Source organism: Ovis canadensis, chromosome 12 (assembly GCF_042477335.2).
Source record: "Ovis canadensis isolate MfBH-ARS-UI-01 breed Bighorn chromosome 12, ARS-UI_OviCan_v2, whole genome shotgun sequence".
Taxonomy (NCBI): domain Eukaryota; kingdom Metazoa; phylum Chordata; class Mammalia; order Artiodactyla; family Bovidae; genus Ovis; species Ovis canadensis.
The window spans coordinates 15,436,517-15,462,874 of record NC_091256.1 but is presented as its reverse complement, the minus strand read 5'-3'; the positions used below and the strand labels follow the sequence as shown (position 1 = coordinate 15,462,874).

The following is a 26,358-nucleotide window of genomic DNA, read 5'->3' as shown; positions in this document are numbered from 1 at the left end:
AAACCACTGCAGTATCCCTAAACGGGCTGGAGGAAAAGAAGAGAAGATGCCAGGAATCCCCCTCTCCTGTTGCCTCCTCAGTCCCGTCACATCCCCTGGCACCCAGTCCCACGGGTAAGAAAGGGTACCCAGGCATACCTGGTATGTACCCTAACTTCCCATAAGCTCTGGGAATCAGTTCCCAATTCTCACCTCAGAACAGCCCCAAACCCATACTATCACTTCAGGTGAATCAGAAGGCAGCACCACTTGGGTGGACGCAGACATACACCAAGGCAAAGCCTGACAACTGCAGGGCACAGCCGACCTAAGCGGCCGCATCTGGCCCCACAGCTTCGAATGGGAAGGAGGGTCAGATGGAGAGTTCCCGGCTCTACCCTGAGCCACACAACACCGGTTCTTCTGATTTCTAAGGAAGGAGAGGATTCAAAGCCCACTGAGTTACAAAGCCCATCCTCTCCGCTGAGGCTCTTGCTGGAACACAGACCAAGTCTTCACATGAGAGAAGGAACAGCTGGTCCGCAATGGTATTAATTAACGGGGCGGAAGCTGCCCTGGAACCCTGCAAGGAGCCTGTCAAAAGGGTATCCATGCTGGATGGTACTGCTGATGGTCAGACGTGGAGCAAGGCAGCCAGCTCTCCTGCCTCTTGCCTCCAGCACGGCCCACCTACCCCACACTACTGTGCCCAGCAGCCACCAGTAGCCTGACCCTTAGACATGTACACTGATGCCTGGGAAGCTTAACTAACCTATTCAACATCACACAACTTGTTAGCAGGGCACCAATACTAGATGGATCTTTCTTTCTTTTCTTTCTAATCTAGCACATAGCCCACGGTAATACAGTCATCCCTAGGTATTTACATCCATACATATCTTAAAACATAAAATATCAGTATTTCCTGAAAGACTAGAAAAGGTACAAAATCTGGATTTGGTTTCATATCTGGTACACATCAAGATGCTCAGTGGCACAACCTTATCTCCTTACCAGCGTCCCCATTTCGAAGCCAACTGATGAGGAAAGAGCCCAGTGACTGGTTAGTGGACACTGAGGTTGGCACTGCCAGGCCCACAGTCCCCACACTCCCTCCAGCAACCAAAACACCAAAGGAACCCAGACCCAGTGAAGGTTCCAGGGAACCGGGTCCCAAGACATGGCTCTGATGCTGACAGCAGGTGACATCTCGGATGTGTGGCTGAACCTTTCCGGAATGGCCCAGCCTCTTCCTCGGCGAGGTGGAAAAGGTCAAGAAAGAGGAGCAGGGAGTGTGAGGAAAGTGAGCGCTAAGCTATGAATTGTGGGTCCCTTCAAGATGGATCCCTGAGCCTTTCATCACGACCAAGAGTAGCTGAAGCCTCTTCAGACACGAAGAACAGCTCTGCACGGGTCACGGCAGCTACGAGAAAGGTGCGGCCCAAGGAAGAGGGGAAAGACAAGACTCCACAGGACCCTGGAGCAGAGGAGGGGCGGGCAGTCAAATGTGAATCCTGGGCCACAGACACCAAACCACCAGGAGCGTCCTGCACCAGGGCACAGGAGGGCCACTTGGGAATCATGGAAGAACAGCAGACGCGTGATTCCTCCAGGCACAGAAACCAAATACCCCCAGGCTCTGTGGGCAGGGAGGGGGACCTCCCTCAGCCCCAGGACATCCAAGGGGTGCAGTGCTCCTCCAGGCCTCTCCCAATAAAATCATCAACTGACGATGGCCCAGCTCAGATTTCAAGCAACCAAAACATCTTAATCAGGAATACCAATACCTTCATCCCCTAAAAAGGAGCCCCTAAGAGCTTCCCTGGTGAGTCAGTGGTAAAGAATCCACCTGCTAATGCAGGAGACACAGGCTCGATCCCTGGTCCGGGAAGATCCCGCTTACCGTGAAGCAACTAAGCCGGTGGGCCACAGCGACTGAGCCTGTGCTCTAGAGCCGTGCTCCACAGCAAGAGAGGCTGCGATGAGAGTCCATGCACGTCAACTAGAGAGCAGCCCCCCACCCGCCACAACTGCTCAGCAACAAAGAACCAGCCAAAAATAAATACATAAGACTGTAAAAGTAAGTAAACGAAAGCCACAATCAGAACACAAACTGAAAATAAGAATCTGGTTGTATTCTAGTCCACCAGACATTAAATTGATTTTTTTAAAAGGCGGGGGGAGCCCCTCAATTCCCAGACACCCATCAATATTTGGTCCTAAGGCTGCCCTTCTCCCCAGTGCTGTCAGCCACTGACCCCACATCTTAGCTGGAGATTATTTTCAAGCTCTGTCAGAGCCCAGAACTCCTAAGTGGAAAGGAATCACGCGCTGGCCCAGCTCTGACCCTGCCTCAGTGGGCGTCAAGAGCCCTGCTGCAACAGGCAGGGCCCAAAGTAAGGCGCAGGGTCTCTGAACCCAGAAGCCAGACCTTCCCCCAAAAAACCACAGGCCCCAACCTCAAAGATTTGTAACTTTTCTTTATAACATCCTGTTAGTTTACTTCATGCTCCCCAAACACTTTAACATCCGCTTTTAACACAAAGATCCGTTAGGCTCCTCGCTGAGCCCCCAGCCCCTCGTGCTCCTCACAGCAGGACCCCTCCCCCACTCCCCCACGACCACCATCCCCTCCCGCAGGCAGACGTGTGCATCCCCCAGGGACCAAGCCACACTGTCCTCGGCGCCTTCAGTCCTCACAGATGCCCTCTTCCATGTTCCTCTACTTCCAACCACACAACTTAACCCCTAGACCAGCAAAACCCAGTAGAATTTTCTACCAGCTCGAAACCGCTCCTCTCCACTGTTCAGTGCAGTAGCCATTAGCCACATCTAGCCACTGACATGCGGCTGGCAGCTGGCTTTTAAATTTAACTTAGCTTAACTTAATTCGTCAATTTTAACTAGTTTTAATGTAAACAGGGCTGCATGGGCATTGGCTACCACAGTGGACAGTACAGCCTTAGACTGCATTTGTTAAGTTCGTAATTCCCCCTTCTCCAAAAGAGTTTCTGGACCTCCAAACTTTTACGGCCACTTGCAATGTCTGTATCCTCCATACAATACAAAGCACATGGTAGAATGCTCAGAGAACTGTTAACTACCTGTAATGATAGTGGAGATAAAAGACGCTGGCCAGTCAGTGAACCTTTCCTCACCTTGTGATTCCATCCAGCAAAGCCCCATCTGGAACACTGCCTCTCACCCAGCTATACTAACCCTGCTTGCTCCCTGACAGGCACACAGCAGAGGGTGCTGCCTGCCCTGCGGAGATGAGGCAGCCCTGCTCTCTCTTTAACAGTGTCCAGACCAACCCTGAGAGGTTCTGATCAGGGGCCCTTGGTATCAGCAGACACCAAGGAACCCACATGGCCCCGACGCGAGTCACCTGGGGAGGAAGCACAGGAGAAAGGGAAGGAGAAGGAACAGGACTTTGCTTCCTCTAATTCACACAATGGAAAGACAAACAGAGGTACGTTACAACATTCTATACTCTGTAAAGCAATAACATGCCTCACCGAATCAGAGTCACACAGCAGAGGGGGACAACGGGCGCTGGCTTTAATTAAATTTGTTCAGCTAATACCTAAGAGTCACCATGACACAATGAAGCAGGAAGCAGCAGGGAACAGGACCAATTAAGGCACGAGTGGGTTGAGACTAGGTGTCCCTACTAAAGACACAGTGAATAGAATTCTCATGTTCTTGCACAAAAAAATAATAATAGTAAATTAGATTTATAGCAAACACTTCCTAAAAAGAGGAGGGGGTGGTTAAAGAAAAAGTTTGTTACTCCAGATCAAAACTCACTTACGGAGCTGCTGAGTTGGTTTACAAGCTGCCCCTCCAACTCTGGGGTCAGTGCTGGGAGGCGACAAATTCCCACCTGGCAACCCGGACCCAGCGGTCAAGGAGGGGCCTGCAGTGAGAGCAGTTCCTGGGGCGTGAGGGGCTCTGGAGCAGCAGCCAGTCCTGGGACCAAGCCCGCTGATGTCACAGCAGTTATCAAGTGGGAAGAGGTCAGACATCCCGGGTTCTGATCCTGATTCTGCCAAGGGCATGGCTGTCTCACCTCAAGAAAGCCTTTGCTCTGGGCCTTGGTTTTCTCATCTGCAAAATGAAAGAGTCAGATGGGATGACCTCTACTCACAGTCCTTCCAACTCTGAGTGAAGTATGAGTATGACTCAGACCTTAGCAGAAGTACCCAGGAGAGACCATGAGGCCAGGTCATCCCACCAACCGAAAGGCATTTAGATGCCGCATCTCTCAGGTGGATGGAGAGAAATAGCAGGGTGGGTTGAGGCTATTTTTAAAAGCACTGATTACATTTAATAGGACTAAGAGGTCACCAGACCACAGACAGAGGAGCAGGCCATCACGGCAGCTGCCACCTCTCATCAAGTCTCAGGGCTGTGAGATAGCAGAGAACCCCGTCAGAGACCCTGCAGCTCTCTGCCCTAAACCCCAGGAATGGCCTCACGCTCTACACAGAGCAGAAGGCCTCCTCCCTTTCTCTTCAGGCACCTTTCCGATGAGGCAATCCCCACCACATCTTCCTCCCTTGCTTCATAATCAAAACACTCCTGGTTTTGAAAATCATTTCACTACTCAGCACCTACAGTTAAGTTAGTCGAGATTCAAGATCTGGAAATCTCTTTGGTGTGTCTCTGGAACAGAACTGTTTGAAGCAGGCTTCCCCCACAGCTGTAATTATGTCTTTCCAGCATTTGGACGTGGAAGCACTGTTGATACTGCTGTCAGTCTCTGAATGCCTCATCCCTTCTTTCTTCCTCTATTATTAAGTTTTTATACAAAGATGTGTGGGAAATCTACAATTTAACAGTTGAGTCAGCTTGTGAGATCTGGGAGCAGGCTGCCTGTCAAAACACACTCTGACTTCAATCGTCACCTGCTTCTAACCTGAGAAGGGCAAACTAGGAGTGTTATTTAAAATACTGCCGGCTCTTCCCTTTCAAAATTATTTAAAGGGGAAAAAAATCGAAATCTCTCTCCTATTAATTACAATAGAAATCTGAATTGCCACCCGAAAGGGGGTAGTTTTGTGTGTCTATCAAATAGAGTAAGGAGCAGAAGTTGAGAGCTTTTGTTCTGAGTCTTTATGCCATATTCCAACTCTCCAAGAAAATGAGCAGCCAGTGTCCCCAAACTGCTGGTGGGTGAAGGCAGATGGCATCTCAGAGGGGGCAGAAACCTCTCCTGGAAAGAACATCTGTCACTTCTTCAACGGTGCAGGTTAACTGTGGTCCAACAGTATCCACTCCCCAAGGTCAGAGCCACGGTCAACCAACCACTCTCCTTCCCTGCCCCAGTTTTGAGTATGGAAAGAACAGTCTAAGGCACAAATACTAAAGGGTTCAGGATACTGATGCACTCTTTCTTCAAAAGTCCAAAGCAATAGCTTGTAGTAAAACCAAAGAAATCTGACAGTACCGAGGCTAGCTGAAGTTCTCCCCGGAAAGGAAGAATTGAAAGCAGCAAGAAAGCAATCTTAGAAGCCTTAAAAATCTGTAAATCAAACATGTCTGCCTTCTACAACCCCAAGTACCAGGGTTTTATTATATCTAATTATATATTCCAACAGTCCCACCCATGACACATATCTGAGTTGTGTACCAATAGCTGAAATACAGCTAGCCACAGGGGTTGAGGGGGAAGAGAAAATATAACACAGGAAGTATTTTTCTCCTCCTCCAATCATTAAAGACACCTCAAGGGAAACAGGCATTGTGTGTCACCTTTAGAGATGTGGTTTGATCTGAAACCCCTCTTAGGGGAAAACCTTTTTAGTGACCCTAGACACCTGCTCACACTGCACTGGGGACTCATCAGACCTCCAAGTTCATTATTTTTAACTTCGAAGTAGATATTCCCACTGAAATCCCCTTTCTCCTCACACCAGGCTCCTTAAAAAAAATAATAAAAAGAGGTTGGCTTTTCCCAGCTCCGGGAAAACGCTCCCTCCTACTGTCCACCAATCGCCCAAGTCCAAGACTCAAGCGGCCATCTCCGATTTGTGGAATCAGCCCGGGTCCAAGCCGTGGTTTTCCAGACCCAGTTTACAATGATCAATGGAACTAAGGAAACAGCAGACACCGCGCTGGAGCCTGCTGGCCTCCCATCTGGAGCCTCGCGGGCACCGAAGGTAGGAGGCGGCCAGCTCCCGGATCAAAACAATCCCTGCCGCCGCGCCTGGAATCTCCAGCCTTGCACCTCCCCGGCCCGCGCGCGCCCCGAGGCGGCACAGCCGCACTCACGAGGCCCAGGGAAGTGAAATCACACATTCCGGCTCCCAAATAAGGAGCGAGGCTAAATAAACCTCTTGAGATCCGACTTCTCCAAACCAACCCACCAACCAGCTCAATGAGTAATGGGCCTTTTGTGCCCGCGCAAAGGAGAGGCGGGAGGAGAGGACCGGGAACCACAACCCCCCGAAAACCGCTTCCTGAGACAGGGAGACGAGCCCAAGTGGTCCCCGAAGCCAAGGCGGCGACTCGGCCGGAAGGCGCTCAGACCCCAAACGCCCGAGTCCTCAAGAGTCCCCGGGAGTCCCCACAGGTGACCGGAAACCCGGCCCGCGCGGCCACGACCCTCCAGCAGCGCCCGCAGCCCCCGCCGCGGGGCACACGCGGGGCGCGCGGGGCGGGGAGGGCGGCCCGGCAGCGGCCACTGCTCGGCCGCCCGGACGCGGGTCCCGGGAGCGCGCCGGCACCGCCACGACGAGCCGCCCGGGAGAGCGCGGGCGCCGGCCCTGGGAGCACCCCCGCCCGCCCCGCGCCACCTACTTTCAGGGCGAATTTCTCCTGCGTCCTCTTGCTGAAGATCTGCAGGACTTTGCCGTTGATGCCCAGCCCCAGGACCTGCGTGGTGACCTTGTAGTCGTCGATGATGGCGTTCTTCTTGATCTGCAGGCTCGACCTGACGTGGAACTGGGGGAACTGCGGCGGCGGCGGCGGCTGCGCCGGGGCGGGGGGCGGCGGCGGGCCGGGGCACAGCGCGGGCGGCGGGCCGGGGCACGGCGCGGGCGGCGGGCAGCACGGCGCGGCGGCCGCGGCGGCGGCGGGCGGGGGCGCGGCGCCCGCGCCGGACAGCATGGTGCCCGCGGGCGCGGGCGCGGCGGCCGGCCCCGCCTCCGGCTCCGGACGCGGGCCCCGCCGCCCCCCGCCCGGCCGCGAAGTTTGCTCCGGGGGGGAGCCGGCTTCCCCGCCCCGGCCCGGCTCCAGGCTCGGCGGGTCGCGCGGCTCCGTGAGTCCCCGATGCGCGCCGCTGGCGCCCGCCGGCCCTGCTGCCTGCCTGCCTGTCTGCCGCCCTCCCCCCGGGGGCCGGGCGCTCGGCGGGACGCGGGGAACGGCGCGCGGGGCCCGGCCGGGGGGGAAGTGGCCGTGCGACAGAGTACCCAGCCCGGGGGCCGGCGGCCGCGTCACAGCCGCGTCTGCGTCCGGGGCCGGGCCTTAAAGGGGAGGTCCGAGGGGGCGGGGCCGGGAGGCGGTGGGGATGGCGGGGGCGGGGCCGGGCGGTGTGGGCGTGTGGGCGGGGCTGGCCTTAAAGGGGAGGGCGCGCGGCGTCCGGAGAGCCGAGGGCCGCCGGAGCTGGGGACGCGCGTGAGGCCCGCTGCACCGAGAAGTCTTAGTTGTCCCATTACTGAGGACCGCCGCACCGAGAAACCCTCAGTTCAGTTCAGTTCAGTTCAGTCGCGCAGTCGTGTCCTACTCTTTGCGACTCCGTGGAACGCAGCACGCCAGGCCTCCCTGTTCATCACCAACTCCCGGAGTTCACTCAAACTCATGTCCATTGAGTCGGGGATGCCATCCAACCATCTCATCCAAAATCCTAGTTGTCTGTTAGTGAGGGCTGCGCAAAGGGAAAGGGGAGGTACATGAAAGTGTCTGCATAATCAGATAGAAAATCCACTTTCTCCAACTGTCTACCTCAAGACAGCGGCCGCTGGGGGTGTCTTTTCAAGGCGAAGAGGACGGCGTTCAGACCGCCTGAATTCAGGCGGCCTTTTCCTTTGACTGGCTAGTCGGTGCACCGCTCCCAGTGGCAAGAACAGGGTGTGGAGAGAATCCCCTGAGACAGTGTACCAAAAAGAGACAAGTGTACCTCGTCTCCAACATGGAAAAGTTAGCCCCTGAACCTAGAGCCGTAAGAAATGGGTGTTTTTGAAGAATCCAATTCTGGTCCAGTTCAGCCTCGTGTCTCTGAGGAAGACACCAAGGAAAGTGGAAGTCACTCAGTCGTGTCCAACTCTTTGGGACAGTCCATGGAATTCTCCAGGCCAGAATACTGGAGTGGATAGCCTTTCCCTTCTCCAGGGGATCTTCCAAACCCAGGGATCCAACTCAGGTCTCCTGCATTGCAGGCGGGTTCTTTACCAGCTGAGCCACCAGGGAAGCCCACCAAAGATCTAGCTGGACCTAAATGTAGCCCATATCAGGGGAAGAGGTTGAAGACGTCCTAAATATATGCTGCCAGAGGGTCTCTGTACATATTCGGATGGAGGTTTGGGGATGATCATGAAATATATCCCTGCTGACCTCCTCCCCACTCTGACTGGTAAAACAGTTCAGAAATAAGATAAAGGAATCACACAGGTGAAGACAAAACCTCAGCTTAATAACTGAGAAGGCTGAATTAGAGAGTATGACTTGACCTATGGCCACACGTGGCTCCTCATGTGTTCCCCCAACATTCTGGAGTCCCCTTGTCCAGGGAGACCCTGCTCAGGAAGAAGCAGAGGAGGAAACATTCTAAGGACAGGTGCCCTGGGGCCTGAGTCCAAGCAGGGAAGGAGTGAAGGGTAGTGGAGAAAGGAGCACAGTCCCTTCCAGGACTCACTCCAGGGCCAAGGAGAAATACGGTTCCCCTAACACCAGTATTCACTCTTTCTCAGCAGTTAATTTAGTGAACACCTTGACTCTGGCCAAGATGCCATGCTCACACCTGCAGTGGCGGATGGTGTTGATCTGTGGGAAGGAAGACAGATACAAGCAGACAGCATCAAGAGAGCGGCACTACCACTAGTCCGGGAGGGGAAGACAAATCCGGGAGGGACCCTCCTCTGTCTCTGAGACTGGGAACTTCCTCTTGTGCTGAAGGGCAGACAGGTTAGACAGTTCCCCGTTCCTCTAACTCCTCAAAGACAGCCACAGAGATTGGAAGACACCCCACCTGTTCTGCAGTACTGCTGTTACCTCCCTGGGGAACACAAGGAAGATGCCCACGGACGGAGAGAAGGATGCAGGGGTGCGGAGGCAGAAACACCAGCTCTTTAGTCTCATCTCAACTGGGCTGGGGCTGTGCAGGGCTGGGAGTTGGTCTTTCTCCCTCTGCAGAGTCACAGGCCTTCCTACTACCTGGCACTGAGTTTTTACCTGCTTTTCTCCACAAGGTTAGAAAGAGCATAAGCTCTTTTTGCTCTTTCAGAGACACAGGTGCAGTGGAAAGAGAACAGAATTTAGCGGCAAATGACCTGAATTCAAGTCTCTCCTCTTTGTATCTGAAAAAAAAGAGAGAGAGAGAGAAATAATACATTCAAATATCAAGGTTGAGTGAGAATTAAATGAGATAGTGTTCATGAAAACTCCCCATAAACTAGAAATGATCGTGAAATAGTGAATCTTATCACGGCTGAAGCTCTGATGGCTTGCTCTTCTGCGCTGTGCCCACTACCTGGGGATCTGTCCCTGATACCAGAGCTTGCCTTCCTGTCTAGCTGGGACTCTGGGGAGATGCTGCAGCCCAGTGACCTAGGAATAACTAGACAACTGAAACCCAGCTGGGGCTTCCTCCTGGAATTACAAGGACCAGTTAGGCCTAAGGGGCGCACAAGGACTCCGTGCATAGAGATTACATAAAGTGCACACACAGCACCCAGAAAACACACACATGTATGAACGCAAGCACGTGAGTGCAATGTGCCTGGCATCTAGTGGAAACAGAATAAATGTCTAATGGATGATAGTAACTGGAGAGAGAGATGGGCTAAGAGAAGAACCTTAGATGGGCAAGAGATGCAGTGCCTTAAGTCCCAGTCCAGCCCTAACCAGCTGTGTAATCTAATGCGGGTCCGGTGACTCTCAGTCCCGTCTTTCTCATCTGTCAAACAGTGATGATAAGATCTGTCCTGCCTCCCTTTAGAACTACTGGAAGAATAAAATAGTTTTTCCTAGGACATAGAAACCCAGAGTTCAACCATCTGTAATGAACTACTTAAACAATTTTTGTGGCTATGTAGAAGCACTTCAAAATTTAAGTCCATACAAATAGAAAGTACTACTTTTGTTGACATGCAAACACATATGGCATGCAATACTGTAGACCTCAGGTACGAAGAATCGGGTCAATTATAGTACTTGATTCATGGCACATCCTCATCATTGAATCATTGCTCCTTGAATCTCTGCTTTTATTTAATTATTTTTTTTGTCTTTTTGGTTTTGGGGGGTTTTGGGGGCCTCGTTTTGTGGCTTACAGGTCCTTAGTTTCTTGACCAGAAATCGAATCCAGGCCATGGTGGTGAAAGTGTCAAATCCTAACCACTAGATCACCAGGGAATTCCCTAGTTATTTTTAATAATGCAATCGGCCCCTGTGAATCCACTACCCGAAGTGAAAACTAGGACTTTGACAAAAAGCATGCATCTAACTAGGTGGTTGCTCTGTTCACCCCCAACCCAACTCTGTTTTCTCTGGCCAAGATAACCATTATCTTGAATCCAATGTTCATCATTCTTTGGCTTTCCATTTATGTAGTTTTGTTTCATCCGTTCAGCTCAGTCGTGTCCGACTCTTTGCTACCCCATGGACTACAGCACTCAGGCCTCCCTGTCCATCACCAATTCCCGGATCTTGTTCAAACCCATGTCCATTGAGTAGGTGATGCCATCCAACCATCTCATCCTCTGCCATCCCCTTCTCCTCTCTCCTTCAATCTTTGCCAGCATCAAGGTCTTTTCCAATGAGTCAGCCCTTTGCATCAGGTGGCCAGAGTATTGGAGCTTCAGTTTCAGCATCAGTCCTTTCGATGAATATTCAGGACTGACTTTCTTTCTGTCATAAGGACACATAGAGGTGTCTCACCTTCAAAAAAGGTGAAGCTCATTGTGTCTTAAAAGGGAGATGGATATGGTGACTTTATCAGAAAGATGAGGTTAAAATAGGGAAACATCTCGTCATAGTTCCAGAGTATTCCCCACCTCCTCATGATGAGATGGTGATGGTGATGGTGATTAATGAGTGCTTACTGTATATCCAAGACTGTGTTCAACCCTCCATTTAAATCTCATGAGGATCTGTGGGAGAGACTGCTGGTTGTTTCTGCCAGTATCCATTTCCCCCTCTTTGATAGTAAAGAATCTTGAATAATTAGCTAAGTACATGACTGACTGGAATAAAAACTATGCTTCCTAGCCTCCATTATAGCTGGTTGTGTTCATGATGTGTAAATGAAAGCTGTTAAGGGAAGCAGCAGCCTCCTTTCCTCCTTCTCCTCTTTTCTTCTCCTCCTCTTTCCTCCTCTAGCTCTTTTCTCATTCCTGGTGGCTGGAATAAAAATGTAACGGCCGGCGCTACCTCAGAGGCCCAGTGGTTAAGAATTCACCTGCCAGTGCAGGGGACACAGGTTCGATCCCCGGTCCAGGAAGATCCAATATGACTTGAAGCAACTAAGCCCTTGCACTGTAACTACTGAGCCTGGGTGCCTAGAGCCCAGTGCTCTGCAAGAAGAGAAGCCACCGAAATCCCACGCACCGCAGCTAGACAGAGTCTGCTTGCAGCGATGAAGACCGAGCACGGCCAAAAATAAAATAAATAAATAATAAATAATTTTCTAAAGCAATTGCTGGAGTTTGAGCAGCCATCTTGCATCATGAAGTGGAGGCTACAGTTGAGGATGACAGAGCAAAAGGATAGAAGGAGCCTGGCTAGAAGATGGAGTCTGGATCCATTGTATCAGCCCTAAACAAACCACCCAGCCTTCATAGGAGATAGAAATAAATGTCCTTCTTATTACAGTAACTGGCGTCCAAGGTCTTCTTTCATTAATATTCTAATCCCATTCTAACTGTTACGTGGCTCTATGAGGTATGTGCAGTCGTCCTCGTGTATCTGTTTCAAATTGAGGAAATTGAGTCCTTGAGAAATTGAATAATTTTCCAAGGGTTTTTCTAACCCAAAGTCCATTTTCACAACCCCCACTGTAAATCCTGAGAAGACATATACCCACACATCCTTCTCGGTCTCAGAAGCATGATATCTGCCATTTCCAGGCACTAATGGCCTAAAGAGGTATGACCTATACTTTCCATTTTAGATTACAGAGATCAAATTGCCAACATCCCCTGGATCATGGAAAAAGCAAGAGAGGTCCAGAAAAACATCTATTTCTGCTTTATTGACTATGCAAAATCCTTTGACTGTGTGGATCACAATCAACTGTGGAAAATTCTGAAAGAGATGGGAATACCAGACCACCTAACCTGCCTCTTGAGAAATCTGTATGCAGGTCAGGAAACAACAGTTAGAACTGGACATGGAGCAACAGACTGGTTCCAAATAGGAAAAGGAGTACGTCAAGGCTGTATATTGTCACCCTGCTTATTTAACTTCTATGCAGAGTACATCATGAGAAACGCTGGGCTGGAAGAAACACAAGCTGGAATCAAGATTGTCGGGAGAAGTATCAATAACCTCAGATATGCAGATGACACCACCCTTAAGGCAGAAAGTGAAGAGGAACTAAAAAGCCTCTTGATGAAAGTGAAAGAGGAGAGCGAAAAAGTTGGCTTAAAGCTCAACATTCAGAAAATGAAGATCATGGCATCTGGTCCCATCACTTCATGGGAAATAGATGGGGAAACAGTAGAAACAGTGTCAGACTTTATTTTTGGGGGCTCCAAAATCACTGCAGATGGTGACTGCAGCCATGAAATTAAAAGACGCTTACTCCTTGGAAGAAAGGTTATGACCAACCTAGATAGTATATTCAAAAGCAGAGACATTACTTTGCCGACTAAGGTCCGTCTAGTTAAGGCTGTGGTTTTTCCTGTGGTCATATATGGATATGAGAGCTGGACTGTGAAGAAGGCTGAGTGCCGAAGAATTGATGCTTTTGAACTGTGGTGTTGGAGAAGACTCTTGAGGGTCCCTTGAACTGCAAGGAGATCCAACCAGTCCATTCTGAAGGAGATCAGCCGTGGGATTTCTTTGGAAGAATGATGCTAAAGCTGAAACTCCAGTATTTTGGCCACCTCATGAGAAGAGTTGACTCATTGAAAAAGACTCTGATGCTGGGAGAGATTGGGGGCAGGAGGAGAAGGGGACGACAGAGGATGAGATGGCTGGACGTCATCACAGACTCGATGGACGTGAGTCCGGGTGAACTCCGGGAGATACTGATGAACAGGGAGGCCTGGCGTGCTCCGATTCATGGGGTCGCAAAGAGTCAGACACAACTGAGCAACTGAACCGAACTGAACTGAACTGAACTGAACACCTCAATTTCCTTCAATCTTGGCCTAATCTGTTACAGAGTATAGGTCTGTGTTAATTTGCATGGCTGGGTTATTATCATAGGATTAATCATGATTCTGTGACAGTCTGTCTTCTCCAGCTTCCCCTACCGTGCCTTCACACCATCAGAGAGTAAAAATTTCCTATTTTACTGTGAGCTGGCATTAGGAATGGATGACAGGGGTGAAAATCTATGGACGTGAACTTCCTACAGATTTTCAGAGGACATGCTCTTGATGAGATAGGATTATTCACAAGCTGTTGGACAGATATATGCACACAGATACAGATCTTTGTGTCTACTGCTGGGACACACAAAATACTGCAGAAGGGAGCATGATTCACAGGAAAAGGTCTCTTCACTGAAAACTCCCTCTTGGAAAGGAAAATGACTTGAGGCCAGGGAGAGATAAGCAGTCTTCATGTTGTAGTCTAGTCTTTCTTTGAGAAACTGAGAAATTCTCCAAAGCAAAAAAAAAAAACAGATATATAAGTCACAAAATTTTCTGAACTCTCTGAAAGTGCTAGGGACTGATCCACAGAAAGAAATTTTACCCAAAGCAAATGTTGTGGGCATTACCCTGTGTGAGGACATCTCAGAGGGGAAGAAATGCCCTGCCCACACCACCCCTGCCCCGACCCCAGTGCCTTTGTCTGTATCCCATCCTTTGAGTGTTTCATACCACAGCAGGGAGCAACAGGAGCTGAGGGGAAGAATGGGAATGGCAAGAGAAAGAAGGAAGTACCCAAGGGGGAACAGAAACTTGGCTTCTGCATATCAGCAGGCAAACTCTGGTCCAAGGGGACTGCAAATGGGACTATCGAAGACTGCTGCCGCCACTGCTGCTAAGTCATTTCAGTCGTGTCCGACTCTGTGCGACCCCAGAGATGACAGCCCACCAGGCTCCCCCATCCCTGGGATGCTCCAGGCAAGAACACAGGAGTGGGCTACCGTTTCCTTCTCCAATGCATGAAACTGAAAAGTGAAAGTGAAGTCGCTCAGTCATATCCGACTTCGCGACCCCATGGACTGCAGCCTACCAGGCTCCTCCGTCCATGGGATTTTCCAGGCAAGAGTGCTGGAGTGGGTTGCCATTGCCTTCTCCATACTTAAGACTACAGGATGCCTAATTGTAAATTCTGTGCCTTAGTATAGGAAATGAAGAGGAAAGAGATAATTATTCCACCATAGTCAAGACAGCCCAAGACTGTTGTCCCATATTAAAAGCTGTGCCCCTCCAGTCTAGCCATGTCTGGCACGACAGTTGCAATTAAGGTGAGCATTCAGCCTGGAGAGTGAAATGGGGAAGGGAGAGGGTAAAGGAGATTTGTCATCCAGGAACACAACCAGGGTGTGTCAACCCAAAGGGTCACTGGTCTTCATCTAGTGACCTGCTGACCCGTGGGATTTTTCTCCATCCCTCACTTAAGATGAGTAAATGCAGGTGGGCAAGCAGGAAAGGCAGGAAGAGATGTGGGGGGGCGGGGCGGCGCTGGGTAGTGATCTTCAAAAGGTATGAAAACAAGCAGCTTCCCACAAGACCATAATTTTGAGGCGGCAGAGCATGGTAGAATGAAGTCTGGGTTCAAATCCTACCTCCACCACTTACCACTATTAGCAACTGTGGCTCTGCATTCTTTTTGTATAATGACATGGGTGAGACTATTCCCTAGATTAAATACCCAGGCAACATGTTGAGCTGTTACTGACACTTACTAATTGGCCTCTATAAATGGGACCTGTTATTATGCGGCAGGTATCTTCAATACCCATCATCTCCTTCAGTCCTCTCAACAAGGCTGTATTTAGGATTATTTCCACAATTTCAATCACTGAGAACATTGTTGCTCAGAAAGGTGAAATACCAGACTGAAGTCATCACACTAGATATAAAAACTGGAGTTCAGGCCCTTGCTGTTTCCACACGTCAGGGGCCATGTTACTAAATGCTCCTGTGGGTGGTCCAGCCACCTGACGCCTGCAAGACCACCCTGGGAAAACCTTCCCAGGCTGTGCTCATGGCTCACAAGATGGAAACCATCTGCAATCATCAGATGCCAAAGACTCTCTCCCTCCAAGACCAAGAGTTAAAGGCAACGCATAAAGTCATTTAAACAGCAATGAATTTGGGGTCTTGGGATGTACAAGCTTTTGAGAAAGGACCTAAATATATGATGTATGTGGTATATCCCACCTTTCGTTTTGTTTTTTGCTGCTTAAGTGACAGAGGAAGGAGCTAACCTTTCCCCCTACATTTCTCTTTTGGTTACAAAAACTATAATATCGTAGAGATGAACAGGAGCTGATCCGTCAGCTTTCAGATTGTCTGCGCCTGTGTGTAGACAAGTAGGTGTCTGACCTGAGAAACTTTAGGCTCAGAACTTCCGGTGCCTCTCTGTACCGCAAGAGGAAGTTCTTTCTTTTACATGACCTATATAGTACACATGGTGGGCAAGTCCCTCTCATTCCTGGAAGCTCACTCGTTGATGCCGGTGAGGGGTGTCCCTACACCTCTGGATAGATGTCCAGAGCCCCCACCCCTTCTTTGGGGCGGTAAGTGCAAGGGAAAATTGGACATGCTGGAAGAGACAAGTTGGCGTGGGGGCCGTCCTGACACTTGAACCTGCCCCCGCCATCAGTTTTGCAGCCCCTTTCATAGCCACAAACACTGAGAGAGCATCACTTAGGACCAAGTATTGTCCTAGGCTGAGGAATGCCCAGGGGACGCTGACAGAACTTGAGAGCCTTGAAAAGTTACATGTATATACACATGATGGTTATACAGACATAACATAAAATCTGTCATTTTAACTCTTAACTAGTTCAGAGGCCTTAAGTACATTCATGTCGTGCAGCCATCAGCATCATCCACCTCTAGAAATTTTCATCTTCCCAAGTTGTTTTTCCCATTAAATAATAACGCCCCACTCCCATCCTCCTCCCGGCCCCTGGCAACCACCACCCTACTTGCTGTCTCTATGGATTTGACTATTCTAGGAAACTCACATTTGTGAAATCATATAGCATTTGTCTTCTTGACTGGCTTGTTTTAGTTACCACAAGGGATTTAAATTCATGTTGTAGCATGTGTCAGAATGTCTTTTTTTTTTTTTTTTTTTTGCAGGGCTGTGCCATCATATATACTGGGCTTCCCTGGTGGCTCAGATGGTAAAGAATCTGCCTGCGATGTGGGAGACCCGGGTTTGATTCCTAGGTCGGGAAGATCCCCTGGAGAATGAACTATCAACCCACTCCAGTATTCTTGCCTGCAGAATCCCATGGACAGAGGAACTTTGTGGATCCTGGGGTCACAAAGAGTCAGACACAACTGAGCGACTAGATGACTTGACTGTATATATATATGCCAGCATTTATTTATTCGTTCATCCCTCTTCATAGACATTTGGTTTGCTTTCACCCTTTGGCTAGTGTGAATAATGATGCTATGAACATCATCTTCACAGCTCAGTTGCTCAGTGTGTCCGACTATTTGGAATCCCATGGACCGCAGCACTGCCTGGCCTCCCAGTCCATCACCATCTCCTGGAGCCTGCTCAAACTCATGTCCATTGAGTCCAGGATGCCATCCAACCATCTCATCCTCTGTCATTCCCTTCTCCTCCTGCCTTCAATCTTGCCCAGCATCAGTGTCTTTTCCAGTAAGTTGGCTCTTCACCCCAGGTGGCCAAAGTATTGGAGCTTCAGCTTCAGCATCAGTCCTTCCAATGAATATTCAGGATTGATTTCCTTTAGGATAGACTGATTGGATCTCCTTGCAGTTCAAGGGACTCTCAAAAGTCTTCTCCAACACCACAATTTGAAAGCATCAATTCCTTGGTGCTCAGGCTTCTTTATAGTCCAACTCTCACATCCATACATGACTACTGGGAAAACTATAGCTCTGACTGTATGGACCTTTGTCAGTAAACTAATGTCACTGGCTTTTTAATACACTGTCTAGATTTGTCATAGTTTTTCTTCCAAGGAGCAAGCATCTTTTAATTTCTTGACTGCAGTCACTGTCCACAGTGATTTTGGAGCCTAAGAAAATAAAGTCTGTCACTATTTCCATTGTTTCCCCATCTATTTCCCATAAAGTGATGGGACTGGATGCCATGATCTTCGTTTTCTGAATGTTGAGCTTTAAGCCAACTTTTTCACTCTCCTCTTTCACTTTCATCGAGAGGCTCTTTAGTTCCTCTTTGCTCTCTGCCATAAGAGTGGTGTCATCTGCATATCTGAGGTTATTGATATTTCTCTGGGCAACCTTGATTCTAGCTTGTGCTTCATTCAGCCTGGCATTTCTCATGATGTACTCTGCATAGAAGTTAAATAAGCAGGATGACAATATACAGCCTTGACATACTCCTTTCCCAATTTGGAACCTGTCTGTTCCTTCATGTCTGGTTCTGACTATTGCTTCTTGACCTACGTATAGGTTTCTTAGGAGGCAGGTAAGGTGGTCTGGTATTCCCATCTCTTTAAGAATTTTCCATAGCTTGTTGTAATCCACACAGTTGAAGTCTTTAGTGTAGTCAATGAAGCAGAAGTATATGTTTTTTCTGAAATTCTCTTGCTTTTTCTATGATCCAATGGATAAGGAAATGGAAACCCATTCCAGTATTCTTGCCTGGAAAATTCCATGGACGGAGGAGCCTGGCAGGCTACAGTCTGTGGGGTTGCAAGAGCCGGACACAACTGAGCGACTAAGCACACACACACACAACGGATGTTGACAATTTGATCTCTGGTTCCTCTGCCTTTTCTAAATCCAATTTGTACCTCTGGAAGTTTTCAGTTCACATACTGTTGAAGCCTAGCTTGAAGGATTTTGAGCATTACCTTGCTAGCTATGAACATGGGTGTACAACTATCTGTTTGAGTCCCTGCTTACAATTCTTTTAAGTATATATACCCAGAAGTTGAATTGCCAGGTCATGTGGTAACTCTACATGAAATTCTTCAAGCACTGTCATGCTATTTTCCATAGCAGTTGCATCATTTTACATTCCCAACAGCAATGCATACAAGTTCCAATTTCTCTACTTAGCTAACACTTGTTATTTTCTTGGTGTTTTGTGTTTGCATTTTAGTAATAGCCATCCTAATGGCTGTGGCGTTGGGACGGTTTAAGCATGAGTCTTCTCGATTCACTAACAAGAGAGAATCATCTGAAAGTTCTCACCAAAGAAATGGCATTTGACCTAGGAATATAAAGATAGGCAAGAATTCTCCAGGCAGAGGGGGAGAAAGGGGCGACATCAAACAATGGAGCAAAGGGAGAGAAGAAATTGCCCGGCCCCTTCTGAAGCAGCAGGTGGTCAGCATGTAGGGGAGGTGCCAAGGTGTGAGGTGACAGGCAGGCTTGAGGGCTAACACTCCACTAAGGCTTTGGACTTTGGACGACAGGCGCCATAAATGCTATTATGTGAAAGTGCCGTACAAGCTTCAACAAGGATAAAAATACAAGAGCCTGGGATGAAAAAAAGAGAAATGTTTTTAAAGAAACAAATGTACTAAGCAAAGTCGCTCAGTTGTGTCCAGCTCTTTGGGACCTCATGGAGTGTAGCCCACCAGGCTCCTCTGTCCATGGGATTTTCTAGGCAAGAGTACTGGAGTGGGTTGCCATTTCCTCCTCCAGGGGATCTTCCCAACCCAGGGGTCGAACCCCTGGGTCTCCCGCATTGCAAGCTGATGCTTTACCATCTGAGCCACATGGGAAGCCCCGCCTGGAAACTGGAGGCAGCTTCTGGCATCTACCAGGATGCGTCCCTGGGGTGCTAGCTCTGGCCAGCCCCTCCATGTTGGCTGAGTGCAAAGGCACCTGAGTGGCTCCCCTCCGTCATCCTCTCCTCTCCTCTCAACCGTCCGTTAGTCTGTAGGATAGGAAAGTGGCCTTCCAGGCTGGGATGGACCACTGCGCTTAGCAATATGTCGCCTCATAGTTCAAGATTCCAAGTGGTTCAGACGTTCAGAAAGTCTCCCCAAGCAGCCACCCACTTCTGACAGCCCCTTCTGAGCCTGAAGTTGGGCCCAGATGTGGCTTCCCCAACGCAGCTGCATCAGTATCCCTTCTGCCCTGAAGAGAGGACCAAAGGGCTCTTCTCTATATTCAACATGTAGAAGATTTACAAAAGTAAAGAATATTCTCTCTCTCTCTTCTGGAAACTTTAACACATCCTCATGGTACCCAGTGCAGGGACCCTGAAGACTGTGTAATAAACAGCTCCGTCCCGCTCGAAGCCCTCAGCCACCCAGTTCTCCACCCCGTTCGCCAGTGCAGCCTTCCAGCGGTATTTGAGCCTGGCCAACCTTTCACTTAGGAGCTGGCATGGATTGGCTTTGGCCTGAATCCCAGGACATCAGATCCTCAACTCCAAAGTCATGCTGTCAAGCAGGAAGCCCTGGACCCACCGTGTCACCTGTGTCCGAAGGCCTGGACAGCACAGGGCCTTCACTCTGAGCTTCCTGGGACCAGGTCATCCTTTTCCCTCTGAGGTTCTCCTAGCTTCCATAGGGAAGGAAAGGAAGCTAGTGGGGACGGCCTGGGGTGGGAGTGGATATACAGCAGGGAGGAGGCTGAGGCCAGGCTGGGAAGTGGAGAGATGGGCTGAGCTCTGGTCCTAGAGGGGAGGCCTCTGAGGCTGGCCCCCTGGCTGCTCCCCTGTTGTCTGCAGAGCCATCTGGGGCCAAGGCCCCAGTCACTGAGACGTAGCCCGATCGTGCTACGATCGGGAAACCATCCCCTGGGCCTGCCCCAGACAGGCCGGGCTGAGCAGAGGTGTTTCTTCTAGCCCTGGTGTCATCACAGCTGCTATGCCGGCGTCACTCCCCAGGGAATCCAGTTCTTGTTCACACCGAGAAGTGTGACGATGGAGCTGCAGGGCCCTCCTCCAGCTCCCCCAGGGAGTGTGGGGGGACCCTGGGGCCTGGAAGGAGAGGTGCTGCGTGGGGAGACCAGTGGGCATCCCTACTGGGACGCATCAGGTTTGGGCCCGGTAGGATTCCAGGGCGGCCTGTGCCGGGACACGGGGGACCGTCTTCCGCAGAGCTGGGAAAAGAGAGTGGGCAAGAAGCGAACGAAGGCACACAGCCGGGGACCCGGGGAGAGGAGCCAGGAGGAACTGGAGGCAAGGTGACTCCCCCTGTTTCATGCTCCGCTCTGTGTTAGGGACAGAGACCCGGGTGGCAGTGCAGCCTCTGGGGAGACGCGTGTCCCGCAGGCTCAGATCCACCCCTAGTGGCGTGCCCAGTGCCAGCCCCGGAACACGACACTCACTCATGCTGAGCAGACGGAATGCAGGGTGGCGCCTGCCACTCAGAGAAAGACAGAAGCCATAAGGATCACGCCCATTGATCAAGCGCTTACTGTGTTCCTGACGTGGTTCTAAGTGCCCACTGTATGTTGACTCAATGAGTTCTCACAAGAGCCCTACAAGGTAAGTATTACTAATACCCTTTCAGGAGCCCGGGTGAGGAAACTGAGGCCCAGTGTACTTAAGTGACTTAACGTAAGGACTGGAGTGGGGATCTGAAGGCAGGAAGCTGGGACCCAACCCAAGACAGAGAGCAGGGAGAGGGGCCACCCAAGGGCAGACGAGCCTGGGCCGTGAGACTTTTTGCTAGAGTTTCCCCTCTGATCAGGTGCCCACCTCTGACCTCACCCCCACCCCAGACCTGAGTGGGTGCCGCTGGACCCTGTTCTAGGCTTGGAAAAAGTCACGATGAGACAGTTATGTTTTTCCCACACTGTAATGCCAACAATGGTCATCTGAGTAAATTCACCCATTCCAGTCCATCTTAGTTCGCTGATTCCTAGAATGTCGACGTTCACCCTTGCCATCTCTTGTTTGGCCTCTTCCAATTTTCCTTGATTCATGGACCTGACATTCCAGGTTCCTATGCAATATTGCTCTTTACAGCATCGGATCTTGCTTCTATCACCAGTCACATCCACAACTGGGTATTGTTTTTGCTTTGGCTCCATCCCTTCATTCTTTCTGGAGTTATTTCTCCCCTGATCTCCAGTAGCATATTGGGCACCTAATGACCTGGGGAGTTCCTCTTTTGGTATCCTATCATTTTGCCTTTTCCTACTGTTCATGGGGTTCTCAAGGCAAGAATACTGAAGTGGCTTGCCATTCTCTTCTCCAGGGGACCACATTCTGTCAGGTCAGGAAGCAACAGTTAGAACTGGACATGGAACAACAGACTGGTTCCAAATAGGAAAAGGAGTACGTCAAGGCTGTATATTGTCACCCTGCCTATTTAACTTCTATGCAGAGTATATCATGAGAAACGCTGGGCTGGAAGAAACACAAGCTGGAACCAAGATTGCCGGGAGAAATATCAATAACCTCAGATATGCAGATGACACCACCCTTATGGCAGAAAATGAAGAGGGGCTAAAAAGCCTCTTGATGAAAGTGAAAGAGGAGAGCGAAAAAGTTGGCTTAAAGCTCAACATTCAGAAAATGAAGATCATGGCATCTGGTCCCATCACTTCATGGGAAATAGATGGGGAAACAGTAGAAACAGTGTCAGACTTTATTTTTGGGGGCTCCAAAATCACTGCAGATGGTGACTGCAGCCATGAAATTAAAAGACGCTTACTCCTTGGAAGAAAAGCTATGACCAACCTAGAGAGCATATGCAAAAGCAGAGACATTACTTTGCTGACTAAGGTCCATCTAGTCAAGGCTATGGTTTTTCCTGTGGTCATGTATGAATGTGAGAGTTGGACTGTGAAGAAGGCTGAGCGCTGAAGAACTGATGCATTTGAACTGTGGTGTTGGAGGAGACTCTTGAGAGTCCCTTGGACTACAAGGAGATCCAACCAGTCCATTCTGAAGGAGATCAGCCCTGGGATTTCTTTGGAAGGAATGATGCTAAAGCAGAAACTCCAGTGTTTTGGCCACCTCATGAGAAGAGTTGACTCATTGGAAAAGACTCTGATGCTGGGAGAGATTGAGGGCAGGAGGAGAAGGGGAAGACCGAGGATGAGATGGCTGGATGGCATCACGGACTCGATGGACGTGAATCTGAGTGAACTCCGGGAGATGGTGATGGACAGGGAGGCCTGGCGTGCTCCAATTCATGGGGTCGCAAAGAGTCGGACACGACTGAGCGACTGAACTGAACTGAACTGAATGCCAATAATCCGTTCATTTGGATCAAGATCTTAGTCTGTTAAAGGTGTTGGGAGAAGCAGAGTGCAGCATTCTGCTCTCTCTTCAGTTCTCTGCTCCCTGTCCTGATGCCTTTTCTCTGCTGTTCCCTCTGCGTTTTTCGGAACACTATCCAGATGCGGGGGCACTTCCGAAACACCAGCTTGCTTCATATGCTCCCCACGCAGCTGCCAGCTCTTTTCCCCCTGGGAAGTGGAGCTAACAAGGCAGTCTGAGAATCAGGTCATTTCTGCTGTTATTCAGAGTTTCCAGGGGCCCTGGCACTGAAAATGGAAATGTCAGCCTGGGGCCATTATGTCGCCCTGCGCCCTGTTCTATGACTACTGTTTGTCCTCAGTCGATTCCTGATTCCTGAGAACGACAAAGGATGTGAATAACCAGCTGTGCGGATGGAGTGTAGGGCAGCCAGGCCAGAGGAGGAAGCAGAGCTCCCCTGAAGGGAGAGGGAGGAAAGACCTCTGGCTCAGCGAATGTCGGCTCTGGGGACGAAACGGGCTCCTGAGGAAGGCATAGGCTCAGACCTGGCCTCAGCAGATAAGGTGTGTGTGCAGAGGGACCAATTAATCACTGGACGTGTCCTTTACCATCTGACGGCTGTGGGAAGCTCTCTAGGAAATGGGGAAGGAAGTCGTAAGAAAGGACCCTGAGGATGTCACATGAAGTGGGAAGAATGGGCTTTAGAATAAGGCTGAAAGATCGCAAGTCCTGGAAACCAGTTATTGAAAGACACTCCTTGTCTCACACACACACACACACACACACACACACACACGCACACACGCACACACACACACACGCACACGCACACACGCACACACACACACACACACGCACTGGAGGCTGATGGAGGCTACGGCAGAGCCCATTTTCTTTGGCTTCTTTGCCTTTACGTCTGGCTGAGAAGACGGGGCTAGACATGTATCACTGGTCATTTTAGTCAGTTTCACTTCCTGTTTCCCATGCAGAAAACATAATAATCATCATAATGATAATAATAGTTCCTCAGGCTCGTCATTGCCTCCTATTTATCTAGGGCCTCCCAGAAGTGCGTGTATAAGTGGGAGGGAGAGGGCACAGCTTATCCGCTCTATCAGTCAACAGCTGGGGGTGGAGGCAGGCATGGAGGTGAGTGTAGGGGATAGGAATTACCAACAGAAATTATTAAACTCTTTTTTTTTTTTTCCAAGAAGAGGAATCTCAAATGGATTGGTAGTTCCCTAAATGGTTATTCTCACCACAGGGTTGTTTGTAAATCCCTTCTCCCAGGGTCCTCCAAAAATCAATCCTTCCCTTTTCAGCCCCAGGTCTGTTCCAGTCTAGGAAATTCTTGTGATCCAAGGCCCAGAGACCTTCAGCTGACTTCCTAGAGTCACACAGCAGGAAAGACAGGACCGGACCAGGTTTCTTGTCCATCCACTAAAAGCCATAATCAAGAAGGGAATTTCCGACTCTATGGGGAACTTGCAAAGTTGTTAGGAAAACCCACAACTATTTCTGCTAAGGAAAAAATATGCAGTCCTCCGCAGACCTGAAATCCCAGGACAGTAAGAGAGAGCTCCGCTTACTGGGAATGGGTTGGACCATCCAAGATTAGGACGGGGCAGGGGGGAACAGTTTCCAGACTTTGATCACTATGGAGGTTCGTGGAATAGAAGTGCCAGGCCAGTATTTTAATTTTTTACCACCAGTCAAAGGAGCTGTGCTCCAAAGGAGCACAAAGGTTGGGCACTTGGTAGGCTCTGGGGACTCCGATGGGAGTGGAAGGAAGCGGGGGAGGGAGCCTTTACCCTGATGAGAGTAGTGACTTGTCCTTCTTTTCATCCCGCCCTCCCCTTGGGGATCTGAGGACACGCAGAGGGAGGGAGGAAGCAGGTGGCTCAGGAGCCTTTTCCATATGAACAAAAAAGAAGGTAGGTAAAGAAAAAAATTAAACCACCAGAGAGAGCCTCTAATTTTGAGTTAAGATTTAAAAAAAAAAAAAGCTTCCGCTCAGACACAAAGACACACAGAGACACACATCCCACACAGATGCACCCCGAAGCACTATTTAGCTACACTAAGGATGAGAGGATGTGAGATCATGCATTTATTTATTGTGGCATTTATTATTGTGGAGTTTCTTTTCCCCCCAAAGACAATCATAAGCCTGGGGCTGGATGGTGAGTGCCAAACAATGTGAATATGAGAAGTTATCTGCGACCCTGTGAATAATCAACCTGAGGCTGTCAGGTGAGGAATCCACACAGGGAGGGAAGGATACTAACACTTAACACGCACACGACGATCACTATGTGCCAGACGCTGTTCTGAGCTCTGTACATGTGTTTGCTTCTTTAACACTCACAGCAAGCCCGTGAGATAGGCTGCAACTCTGATAATCCACATGCTTCTCCCCCACACTCATTTTAACCCTGGCTGTCCTCAGTAAATTATCCAGAAATCATGAAGAATTTCAAGACAGCAACTGCAGAGCATTAAGCCAAATACGGAGTTCCGAAAACACGGGTCCCTGTGTGAACACACAGGTCACACACCCCGGAAGCTGGCCCTGCAGAGATCCACCACCTGCCCCCAAACCCTTGCACAAAACAATTGTGCTGTCTTCTGTGATATGACTGGTTTGTGCCCTAGTCCTGAACAGGGTAAGAGAGTGAGAAAAACACATTGCATCCCATGTACATCTTACGGCTTTGTTGAAGAAGATATCCCAAGTTTGGTTTCCAGACTTGACCCAGCTCAGGGGCCCCTCACCAGTTTGCGGCCTACTAGGAACCAGGCTGCACAGCAAGAGGCGAGTGGCAGGTGAGTGAGCTAACCTCTGTATTCACAGCCGCTCCCCGCTCCCCGTGCCTGCGCACATCACCCCCTGAGCTCCTCATCCTGTAAGATCAGCAGGGGGTTAGATCCTCCTGGAGCAGGAACCCTCCTGTGAACTGCACAGGGGAGGGATCTCAGTTGCTCATGCCTTACGAGAGAGTTGTCCTGAAACCATCCTGCCCATTCCCTGGGACCATGGAAAATAACTGTCTTCCGTGAAACCAGGCCCTGGCACCAAAAGCGCTGGGGACCACGGATCTAGATGATTTTTAAGGTCTCTTCCGACGCTGTATTAGATCTGTCCTTCCATTCTCCCCTCTCCTTGCATCCCGCGCCCCGTTGGTTGGCAGTCCTTGCTGCTTCTATCTCTGTGGGGCCTCCTGTATCCTGCCCTCTTTTCCATCTCCCCTGCCACTGCCCTAGTTTTCCCTCACCTGGAATATCCCAGTAACTGGCTACCTAGATGCCTTGCTTCCAGCCCCGGTTGTTTCCAACCCATCCTTCACTCTGCTGCTTACTCTTAGGCTTTTACTAGTCACTTTCGAGGACGTGCTCTCCCCCTAGTCACACACTTCTCCAGGTGGGTACTCTGTTCTCAGTCACCCGGGCCTCCCTCAGTAGCCTGTGCCTTCTGGCCGCCTCCTCAGCCTCCTTTGCATGTCTCTTCTTTCCCTTCAGAGAAGGAAATGGCAGCCCACTCCAGTACCATTGCCTGGAAAATCCCATGGACGGAGGAGCCTGGTAAGCTACAGTCCATGGGGTTGCAGAGAGTCAGACACGACTGAGCGACTTTACTCTCACTTTTGTTTCCTTCCGGCCCATGTTCTGAACCATAGCCCAGCC

General features: G+C 50.0%; 1 protein-coding gene across 1 annotated transcript in view; it reads right to left on the bottom strand.

The window, feature by feature from the left end:
- Positions 1 to 7,428, bottom strand: part of MAPKAPK2 (MAPK activated protein kinase 2) — a 45,719-nt gene extending 38,291 nt beyond the window's left edge. Inside the window, exon 1 of the mRNA XM_069544523.1 lies at positions 6,784 to 7,428. Coding sequence (XP_069400624.1) covers positions 6,784 to 7,092 — 309 coding nt within the window. The 5' untranslated portion in view covers positions 7,093 to 7,428. The remainder of the gene's footprint in view (positions 1 to 6,783) is intronic.
- Between the last annotated feature and the right edge of the window lie 18,930 nt (positions 7,429 to 26,358).